The sequence below is a fragment of the Haliotis cracherodii genome, unplaced genomic scaffold (assembly GCF_022045235.1).
Source record: "Haliotis cracherodii isolate W230 unplaced genomic scaffold, xgHalCrac1.p SCAF_11, whole genome shotgun sequence".
NCBI lineage: Eukaryota > Metazoa > Mollusca > Gastropoda > Lepetellida > Haliotidae > Haliotis > Haliotis cracherodii.
This window is the reverse complement of record NW_027266266.1, coordinates 36,783,691-36,795,703: the sequence shown is the minus strand read 5'-3', so window position 1 is coordinate 36,795,703 and position 12,013 is coordinate 36,783,691. Positions and strand designations below refer to the sequence as shown.

General features: G+C 38.4%; 1 protein-coding gene across 2 annotated transcripts in view; it reads right to left on the bottom strand.

Moving 5' to 3' along the window:
* The window catches only part of LOC139456452 (serine/threonine-protein kinase NLK-like), a 57,968-nt gene extending 50,803 nt beyond the window's left edge, over positions 1-7,165 (bottom strand). For both annotated transcript variants that reach the window (XM_071238172.1, XM_071238173.1), the window contains exon 1: positions 6,774-7,165. In XM_071238172.1, coding sequence (XP_071094273.1) covers positions 6,774-6,958 — 185 coding nt within the window. In that variant the 5' untranslated portion in view covers positions 6,959-7,165. The remainder of the gene's footprint in view (positions 1-6,773) is intronic.
* Positions 7,166-12,013: the final 4,848 nt, after the last annotated feature.

Below are 12,013 nucleotides of genomic sequence, written 5' to 3'. Positions count from 1 at the left end.
TAAAGGACAGTTGTTAGTGAGTGAGTGAGTGAGTGAGTGAGTGAGTGAGTGAGTGGCCGCAATGTCTCATCCATATTACAACAGTCAGTAAACAGTCAAGCCTGGTTTATGAATAACACACTAACCATGGCACCCGGCAATCAGACAGGTCACATATCGTAACCCCCCAGTACTCGTTAGGGGTGTCTTGTGACATCATGCTGGGGGACAGAGACCCCAGGACTAGGATTCACACAGTACTTTTCTGGCTGGTTGAGAATCGAAGCTAGTCCCTTGACATAAACCTCCCAACATATCTGTTGTCATCAAACACTAAAACCACAGGCAGAAAACTACACTCAATGAATTCATGAATTTTTTTCACATCAGTCTTGTAGATCCAAGCTTCAGTTCCAAAATAAAACCTATTCGCCTACAATGAGCCTGTCCCACTTTGAACCTAGAAGTTGAGGAAACAATACCTCAAACTCCAATACCAAGCCTAAAATGAGCTTTATCATTGTTAATCTCTCGCAAACTCACAAAAAGGAATGCTATGTAACAGTATGTGACAGTGGTTAAAGAAGTAATCGGCAGAGGAGGCTATGAACTGCTGTAATCAACTCACTTGCCTTAGCCGTTCATCAACCAACGAGCCCACATATTAATCACCAGACTAACCCATGTCTTGATCACCAGACTAGCCCGCTTTGTGACCTGCCTTAATTCCCGACCATGCAACATTGTTTCCAAACATCGTAGCCAAGCCATGTAAATATTATCTTCATTTATAAAACGACTTTGGTTAATAGATGCACTGACACAAGACGTTCACAAGAGAATAAAATATAATTTTTCGCCTTCCTCTTGAATCTTAAGTAAAAAAGTCAAAGTAGGTCAGGAGGGGAGCGAAATAATCCATTGATCAGACTATAAAAGGATTCATTCCATTTGCACTATTGTTTGTTTGACCATATTCACCTGATTACTAATACTAATAAGAAGTTTTCAAAAAGCAATTTATCTCTTGACAACATACCCATCATGCACAACCGTTTGAGAAAACAATCTGGAAATAAGTATTGAAAAAATCTCATTTTGTGGATGCTGCCCTGATGAACTATGAAAAATGTGAACTGATCAATGACGACCCTCTTCACTTCGTAACCTGCAGCCGCAGAGGTGTGACGTGTTCTGTTGACGCACAAAACCGCATGCGGACAGACCAAGACAAAACAAGCTCCCGGTACAAGCACCACCGGAATACCACCTACTCCCATCGATGATGCTTCCAGCAGGTGACTAAGGGATGTGTTTATCAGACTGCCCAGCCTATTAGACCGTCACATGGTCAACTACATACACCCTGGGGCAGAAAACAAGGCCAATAAACAGAACCCTAGTGAGAATATCTTCACATTTCTCACGGCAAATTTAAATTAATTTGCAGATAAACCAATCCTAACCAAATCTTGTGAAAGTAATACATATTTATAATTGCAGTAAGGTAAAAAGAGGCATATTATCAACATGATAAAGCATATATAAATGCATTAGCTCTTTAAGCATGTTAACAGAATGAACATCCAACTTTCCACAAGAGACATGAAAATTGTTAGGAGTAATATTTTTATTGCTAAAATAATGGGAATAAAACAATTTAATTAAAGGATGAGGTATGAGAGACCTTTTTGGCACCCTGGAAACGGAAAATTGTGAAAACTTTAATATAACTGAGCTAGAAACTAGCCACTTTATCAGTACACAAGTGGGGATAAAATGAGGCTGATTTTGTCGAAATTCAAAAGACAATCTGAGTGTGCAATGATAGCAAGTCTGTGGCCCACAATGAATTGCTGTTGCCTTTGTGTATATCAGAAAAACTGAGCAAAATCATTTTTAGAAAAATGTTTCCCAAAACCAGTTGAAATCAGTCTTATGTCAAAATCATTGGTTTCCCATTACAATAAAACAAATCTATTTCTCATTCACAAGAATCTTTTATGATTTCCAAAAGGGTTTTGTCCACCCATTATTAAATTCTGTCGAGTTTGTGATCTTGTCCTTTGAGGCTTGTGAATGTGCGATTCTTGATGTAAAGTATTCTAAACGGATGGGATCGTCAAAACGATCTGGTAGATCTTCACATGCTAACCCAGTAGTTAACACTCTGGGTTACTACCAGTTTACAAGTAACACTTACATAGTTTTAATTTCATACTTTTTCTTCCTGATTTTCTGTATATACATACATATATTTCCAACAGAAATTGTGTATTGGGTCACAACAACTCAAGAGATTCCTAAATTATGAGACCAGAGGCATTTTGTATCTTATTTCCTTGTCATCAATGGATGGGATTCCCATGCAGCATGACTGTTTGGTCAGATGTACATGGAGAATTTCATCAAGTACAGAATGAGTGAGTACGGTTTTACGCCACTTCTAGCAATATTAGAGCTGGGGACACAATTAATGGGCTTCACGCATTGTATCCATGTGGGGAATCGAACCTGGGTCTTCAGCATGACCAGTGAATACTTTAACCACTAGGATACCCCACCACCCCATTAAGCAAAGAAGGATTGGAGCACACAGCACATCTTCATCTGTAAAATAATGTGAGGCGGGCAGGGATGAAAATATAAACACTGGTAATATATCATGGCCTAAAGGGGGATTCACAGACAAATAGGATTTGGGTTAACGATGTCTACTGCATACAAACCAATAAAAACCAGTAATAAGCACCTGACCGCAATAAGAATGCAAATATTGTATGTATATATATCCCATCTGATGGCTGATGGACAGAGACAGCTGACTGACAGCTAATTACTTATTCATTCAGCAGTGTAATTAACATGTGTGAGTAACGATGACTATCATATTAGCACCAGCCGGCTCAGCAGTACACACCTCACCCTTGTGTTCATTCCGTCAGCAATTTTAACCTACCTCTATTGTCAACAGCAGAGAATCAATACACTTCCAGCACACTGCACCTACTGAATTCCAAGCCCATGAGAACCCAGATCTTGCAACAATGTCCCAGGCAGTCAGTGAGGGTGATGTACTGATGTACACTGCTTTAATTTAAAGCTGGAATGCCAAGTTTCACCTTGTCACTTGTAACATGTAATAAGTGACCCAATTTTGAAAAAGAAATGGGTACACAAAATACTGAAGTGCCTTGGCCAAGGGCACAGGTAACATGTAACGGGGTGTGCACTCCCTGCACCCCTCTCCGGATTCGCCAGGTGACTGGGAAAGGTTGTTTGATTGGTAATCATCAATGGCCAGATTGACACCCATCATCAAATTTCAGATGAAAGAAAGAGGTTTAGGAATAAGTACCCACTGGCACCAGTCTCCCTCTATACTGTTCCCTAACCATACCTGATGAAGGAATAAGTCTATAGTCTGGAACATGTTCTACATAATAAGTAAAACAACATCCATGAATTCCATCTCTTATGTGTATCACTTCTAAATGGCATTCAAAGACTTCATATCATGGCACACCAAGAATTGGCTTCATGTAGTGTATCGCTGCGGGGATTTGAACCCGTCATCCACAAGGCAAGTACTTCTAGGGTACCCATTCCATACCTAATTGATGTAAACAGATAACAATATATTTGCTGAAGAATTAACGTAGTTTGAATCTGTGTATTGTATACATATGATTGATGTCAATGAACACAGTGCTAGTTGTGTGAGGATGTTCTAATGGCATTCATTGTGCATGTGAAAGCCACACGCAATGATTGAGTGGACACACTGGCTTTACGTTTTGTTTTGATTCTGTGTAATCGTACCCAGTTATAGCTATCACCTTGTTTGTGTGGTCCACACTTGATTATTTATGGGCTACTGTAAACACAAAGTGTATTACAGCTCGAATATTGCTGAGTGTGTGATAAACAAACAGCTATTGTGTGATAAATATTTTTATATGCCAACTTTCGTAGAAAGATCTGAAATTTTCTACACAAACAAGCCAAATACACATCAATAATAACACGCATCAAAATAACAACAGTCTGCATAATGCACCTGCCGATGACCTTTCCACTAGTCAACAGCTAATTCTTGTTGACGCTGACAAACAACATGCTCAACTCAACACCCATCCTCATGGCAAGTCAATACCCGATACAAGTGTCATTCCGTGCCCAATACACGCTACCTACACAAACCAGCCCTGCTAATTGACTTGTCAATTGTTGAACATGCAGCAGTAAGAGAAGCAGATAAGCTGAAGTCCCTGGTTCAAATGCCATAAAACACCTGAGCTGGCTGAACCAGCTGGTGGCATGTACATGAAGCTTCAGCACCATGGAATCAGCATAGCCATGTCAAGTTCACAACTGTATAAACAGACTAAACTGTTTTGTAAACAAGGACAATTTCGAGGACTTGATATACAATTAACACTATTACTCACTATTGAGTATGAACCAGCTGACTTTACTATTGAAAAACAGTTCTATATGCCAGAGTTGAGAACACAACAGATATTCTATTTAACAAGTCAGAAAATGCTACGATACCGTAATACATTAGTGGGACAGTATGAAAGCCCTTAAGAATATTACATTCATAATTTCACTTAACATAAATATTGTAAAATAATACCTAAAGAAATAGCATTAAATATTTTTAAATGCCATGTATATCAGAAAATAACCACAAACAAATGTCAATGTTATTTACAATTGGTAAATTGATCATAAATCTATTCAAATTATTATTAATCAGAATATTACGATTTGAAAAGTACAATGTCAGTGTGTCAGGTTCAACATAAAAATACTTTTCAATTGGGAATGGTAGATTGTTGAGAAATTTGATACTTTATTCAATTTACATTTACTACTATTTACACAGTCTGTGATAGATGCTGTAGAAACACAGGTGAAATTACCACTAGCAACACAAGCATGTTTTTTTCTCTGCAGCAAATATAAAAAAAACCATGTGCGGATGTCACTAATCATGTGACAAGCCCTGGTGTAGACTGATACAGAATTAGTGAAAAATGTGTGTTGTATGAAGGACTAGCTAAAATTATTGACAATTATTATCTATATCGATAGCCCGCCCTAGTGATATGTGAGCTGAATCACTAACTCTCCTATGGACATCCTGAGTCCAGGATGGGATATGTTGTTCAGTAAACATATCTAAAACAGTTGTTGGTTTGTTGTTTAATGCCACACCCAGCAATATTCCAGCTACACGATGGCGGTTTGTAAATAATCTAGTCCAGTGATTGATATCATGAGCATCCATCAATGCAACTGGGATCGATGATATGCACCAAACAAGTTGACAAGTCTGACCACAAAAAGAAATATGCAACATACACTGTACAGCATGACCTAGCTTTGTATCACTGAATGATATTGTCATTAGAAAAAAACATATAAAGAGAGGTAGGTACTTGTGGTGATGGGGCATCAAGGCATGCTTTGGTATTTGCCTACACCCCAAAATCTGTATTAGTTTAACACTAAGCTTGACCTTCATACTGTCTAAAACTTTTTACACAAGGTTATTTATGAATACTATAATTGCTATTTTCCTATCACAGTTGATGTTCTAAAAGATGTTCAGCATTACAATAGGTCATGCATCTCTTAAAATTGGTCAGAATTCTCCATGTATAATAGACAGATGGTATCATCATGAATTCTATGTTAATAGAAGGATGACTAATTATATATAATATATAACCATTATGGTCATCAGGAGAATAAGGACGATCCAAAATAATACCCATTACATGAAACAAATCAGTAAGAGAAAGTTGCAACTAACCATATCATCATTGTTACAAAGACATATACTGTTTATGACAGTGATGAAAATCCATTAAGCATGTTAAGTGAGCTGAATTTTAAACCTGGTTGATATGATCTTTATTGCTGTTTAAATTTTGATTGTTGTAACTGTTTACACATTTCATAGTAAATACACCTCAAATGTAAAACAATGTTTTGACTGCCACTGTTGTATAGCTGAACATTTATGGTTTTTATCACATATTTCCATCTGTTCTAGAAAATGATCGAATTAGATAATGTGACTTGCAGATTAGGTCAGTTTTTGGCTGTCCTTTTGCTTAACCAACAAACTGCAAAGGAGCTTGACACGGTTTCTACCGATTTATACTTGGAAAGGTGAAAAGCAGCAACCCAGACTGCGCAGGTAATATGACATGCATTTAGTATGGATGAACGGGTGTATATAAAAGGTAAAGCATGGCATGAAGACGATTATGGGCCTAGTTCACGACAGACGTCTAGAGTTGGGGGAAGAATGCAAATGGGAGATAATGTACTGCACAGGGCGAGTTATATTTAGCCACATGACACACTTCTCAGTTAGAACACGTTTAGCAGATTAGCCCAAATATTTGTGATACTTTCATCAACTATGAATACAATTTGAGAAAAACGGTACATGACTCGACTTCAGTACTGTGACAAGTGACTAAATATGATGAATCAGTGTACTTGATGAATCGGCCAAACCCACATTGCCCTTAGAATTGAGTGCATCATTTCACAACAAAGGCGAACCACGACAGCCCACTTGTGAAGCCAAACACGGCGTTTTACTAGCATATTTCGCCAGAATTGAACATACAGACACGCGAATATTGACTGTACATGCACGCTAGGTCGTTTTCACGTCCAGTTTCATTTATATTGTGTATGTAATAGGCGATTTTATGTGAACGTTTTACACAAAGAAGATCGACAATGGAATGTCACTAACTTACCATACAACACCAAACGCCCCGTATCCAATGGGTCTATCTGGTTGAGCGTCTTGGGCAGGAACCACTTGATAATATGGTACAGCCACTGCCGCTGCCAAAATCGCCCCTTGGGTGGGGGTTTGGGCCGGTCCCCCTTGGAAAGACATCATGTGTCGAGAGTTGTGTCGCTGACCAACCACCGCCATTGCCTAAATCACCCAGCACTAGGCTGCCGAAAAATTATATGAATTGCAGGTTTTATCACGTATGCATGTCCAAAAGCGTGGTTTTCGGTTAGATGGAAGTCTCTCCTAGTCCTATGGAGAGTTTGGTGGCTATATGCGGGAGAAAACCAACAAAATAAACCGAAGAAGTGGAGAGCAACGGAGCACTGACTCACACGCCGAACCAGCGAAGCCAGCACACAAAGAGGGTCACGTGACCACGCGCTGCGTTCCCAAGATTCGCTACATCGAGGCTTCCTTTTGAGGCCCCTATTATTTTTGGCATTCCTTTGAATTTATGTAGGTAAATGATATCAAAGTAGACTGTGTCAACTTAATGACTGCATATTATTCTAATCGAGATATGAATAAACTCTATAACGTCATTATGATAAAATATTTATCTTTATTATCATAAATGAATCTGTCGGTATTTTTACAACTTCAAATGTATCTCACAACTTATAGAATCATAGAGACTTGAATGGAAAATTCAAATGGTGTATATTCAAACTACATATTTATTGGAGAATGATACCACATTTTTAACATTATTTACTAAAGTTGTTGAAGGGAGTATTGTTAGCGCATAAAGGCAACTTCGCTAATATGAAGTTATCAATAACTGAAATTAATTATACTTTATTTCATATGGACTATCTGGTTTCCACTGAGTGAGCATGCTTTAAGTTTGCGTTGTCATCATCATCATCATTTTCTCAACTGAAGGTTTGTTTTTATAATGAGGGAAAATTGTTAAAAAATGCCACTTTGCATAAAATGTTAAAAAAGAAGAAATTCAAAAGTTACAAATCAAGTTTAATCATTTCTTTTGAACAATTTTATTTTCCACTTGATACTGTGTTATAACTAATTCATTATTAATAATACATTGCTCTTGTTAAATTCTCCATTGTATTTCTTTAATTGATTTATTACTTCAAGACAATACGACACAAAAGTCTCTTATTGTCTCACGTATGCCAGTTTTGACAGGACTCACTATTAATTATTGCGTATCATGTGTGTGGAAATAGGTATACCTTTCTGTTTTTGTGCTCTCGACACATGCATATAAATGTAATGTCTGCTACTACTACTGCTGCTACTGCTGCTGCTATAACTACTACTCCTGTTGGAGAGCCGCCCGTCTCCACGACGACCTGCACGACTCCGCCGTGTTCTTGGACTGTGTGCGTCACCACCTTCGTGACTTCTATAATAGCACATTGCCATATATCTAAACATTAAAACTGCAATAATACAAAAGTAAACAATGAGATGAAATGTGGCGAAACAGAGAGGTTTTTATTTTATCTCTTACAGAAATATCAATTAACAATGAGATGTCCTTGTCTTTGTTTTGTTTTGAAACTTGGAATTGTCTTGTTCTACAAATTGAAAAGTCTAAACAGAGTTTAATTCACCTGTCACGGTTATATTGTAGATGTGTTTTAGCTTTAAAAGAATTTCTGGTTTATCAAATATACCTGCTTGATTTTCATTCCTTCATTTGAGAATACAGCTTTTAATCTGAAACTTACATATGTATGCATACACTACGTATATATAAGATCGGTAATTCCGAAAAATGACATTTAAAATATATGTATACGCCCTGTTTTGAAAATTGCAAAAACTCAAATCAAACTTAAACCATGTTTGGTAGGTTTTCTTGCCTTAATGCCATTACAGCTTTCAATGTTTAAAACATGTGCGTGCGTGAGTGCGTACGTCTGTACGTACGTATGTATGTATGTATCTATGTATGTACGTGTGTATGTATGTATGTATGTATGTATGTATGTATGTATGTATGTATGTATGTAATATTTATGCATAGCGACAGCAACACTGACATCTGTGTAACATATTAAATTTGTTTATTTTATTTTTCAAACTATATCTGGTCTTCATTCCATGATTAGATGGATTTCCTTTCCCTAATTACCTCATAACAGATTCAAATCTGAAACGTTATGTTTGTGGATGTTTTTTTATGTACGAATATACTATTGAAACATTGAAACTTCGAACTTGTACTGATCTTGACAACTTTAAACAACTTTCTGTCTCTGTCCGGCGTCATGTAGGCCGTGTTTATTTCTCACTCGTACTGTAGGCCAGTTTGCGAGGAAATTTAATTTTACCGCATGTTGTGACAAGTACACGTTATTTGAAAGGATTTACGATAAGAAAGTAATGTTAAATTTTCCTGACGTTTTTAATTCTATTTTCCTGATGTTTTTAAAACTATTTTCCTGATGTTTGTTTGAGTGACCTTTCAGGTGATTATGAAGACAGGGTAAACGTGTATTAAGGACCAAACCGACACTCCAACAGGAAGTGTTCCTCTCAACCAGGTTATTGATAACCCTGTCCTGCTTGACAACGTCCATGGCGGACTGCCCCGACTGACTATCTTTTACTTGCGCTTCATTGACTTGCGCGAATGGGAAGAATCGAACCTGGTGTATGTGTGTGTGTCTGTTTGTGCGAGAGTGTGTGTGTGCGTACGTGCGTGCGTGCGTGTTTTTGTATGTGTATTAGCGTTCTTGTTCGTGTGTGTGTGTGTGTGTGTGTGTGTGTGTGTGTGTGTGTGTGTGTGTGTGTGTGTGTGTGTGTGTGTGTGTGTGTGTGTGTGTGTGTGAGTGTGTTTGTATATGTATTAGCGTTCTTGTTCGTGTGTGTGTTAATAAAAAAGCAAAATGTAATAACCAGTGCAGAAATCACCGGAAGTAATTGTTTCTAACTTGAGCACAGCAACACTCGGACCGCCACACTCAAGTATAAAGTACACCTCCAAACGTTGTTCCGCGTGGCTGCCTTGCAAGTTAGGTAACATTTCTTGAGATAAGAAGTGAATGACACAGGTAGACAGGTTAACTGAACTACGTTACATGACCTGTAGACAAGTCACGCATCACGTGACAAGTAAACAGGTCAAATATTAAGGTGACTTTCAGTTTACAAGGAAACCTGGACGACAATCTGTGTTCCCCCACTTGAACCGTATGTCAGTGATACATATCTCAGTTCAGAAGGTAGATTATAGTCACAAAGTTCATACTAGAAAATCATGTAATCAGTCTTGACAGATTAACGGGATACCGACTTAAATTGTGTAATTATAGATAACGGGATATTTCAAAACCTACCATTATTACAAAATGACTGCTGTAAAAATATTTTACACTCATCTTTAATATTCCAAAAGAAAACTGAAAACCAATGTTTGGTCTTTTGCATTAAGTTTTGTCTTGAATATCCCCCCCCCCCCGCGCATTAGTTTTGTCTTGAATACCCCCTCCAATCCTGTTGAACCCAGTAGAGTAGAGACAATTGAAATCATAATATACATTTGCATTTTTTGTTTACTTGTATAAAGATATTTTAGGCATTATTTACATGTTATTATATACTCTGCAAAAAAGAAACGGGAAAGTAGTAAAATCTTACATGTCTGCCGACCTCCTAACTTAATACAAAAGATGAATTGGTCCTTTCTGTATGGATTGGGATTGATTTGTTTGGAAAAAAGGATGTACTGCAGAAATATGGTGAAAAGATAATAAAATAGCAACAGAAAAACAAAAACAACCAGGAGAGAGCATGGCGCCGAAACACACCAACATGACATGCACGTACAGCATCACTGGTTGGACTATGAAAACGTTGCCATCACGATCTTACAGCAAGTGAACATGCCACGACTGACGGAAGCCCAGCGCCAAAACTCGACCGGCCGACTGCGTACAGGAGAATCATCACCTGGTCGCAATCTCATTAAAATCAGATCTTTGTTCTCGCTATTGCTAAACAAAGATCTGAGGACATCCCATTAAGGGTCACGTCAGAATTCACGATTCTGTGGTGATAGTGTCATGATGTGGGCAGCCATCTCCTACACTGGTAGAACATACTTTGTGCAAGTTCTTGGGGATTAACGACACAACGTTTCACGGATGAGATTCTTCGGCCACACGCCCTTCCCATTATGCAGAAAGCGAAAGTAATTTTCCACCAAGACAACGTCCGACCACACATGGCAAGACCGACAACAGCCTTCTCGAGGAATCACAACATCCAGGTCATGCCATGACTCTCCTTGTCTCCTGGATTTAAACCCAATCGAACATTTAGGGGATTGCTGAGTGCAGCGTTAAACAAGAAACAAACTGCCAGCACACCAACAACAACCACACAACCTCCGACGGTTGGCACACGCACTGCAGACAGAGTGGGTGACAATTCGGGATCTGATTGCTTCCATCGGGATCTGATTGCTTCCATCGGACAACGATGCCGTGTCATTTTGGAGTCTAATTGTTGCGATTCTAGATTGTGAGAACAGGTGACCTTCAATTGAAATTCTACTGTTTCCATGTGCAACCCGGGTCAATGACAATGGTGTATACCAAAATTACCATCTATTGATTATTTATATGATATATCAACTTATTTTGCAGAGTATTATAATATGGGACCCAGTCCGGTTCATAATAGTCCCCTAACCTCCCCTGTTTGTCATGCAAAATGAAGGCGACGTAAATATGGATTGGGTGGCCAGAATGGCAGCTGTCATGGGTATAATCAGGGTGAGTGAGTGAGTAAATATTGCCAATCTATACTTACCCGATCAGGCAAACTAGTGATTGATAGCATGAACACCGACCCAGACCGTCAGGATACGATAGTATCCACTCTGCCATTTCACGCACTGTGAGTGGTCCACGGAGGCTCATACAAACCAGATCTCTTACCGATACGACACCACTCTCTGCTTGAGATTAATGAAGTTTTAATGAGATTGTCGACTGATGTTAACCTGAAACCAGAACAATCATATTGTGCTATTTAGCCAAAGGTCACTTTATACGTGGGTTTGTAGCTGATTTGGCCACCCATATGTATATTAGCCTCCTACTTCACAGTTCTGTACATCACTTGCTTGATAACGTCGCATACGTTGTAATAAAGAGGTTGCATATCCATTGAACTAGCTCCCTTGTTCGTCATACCAATTCCTAAAATGCT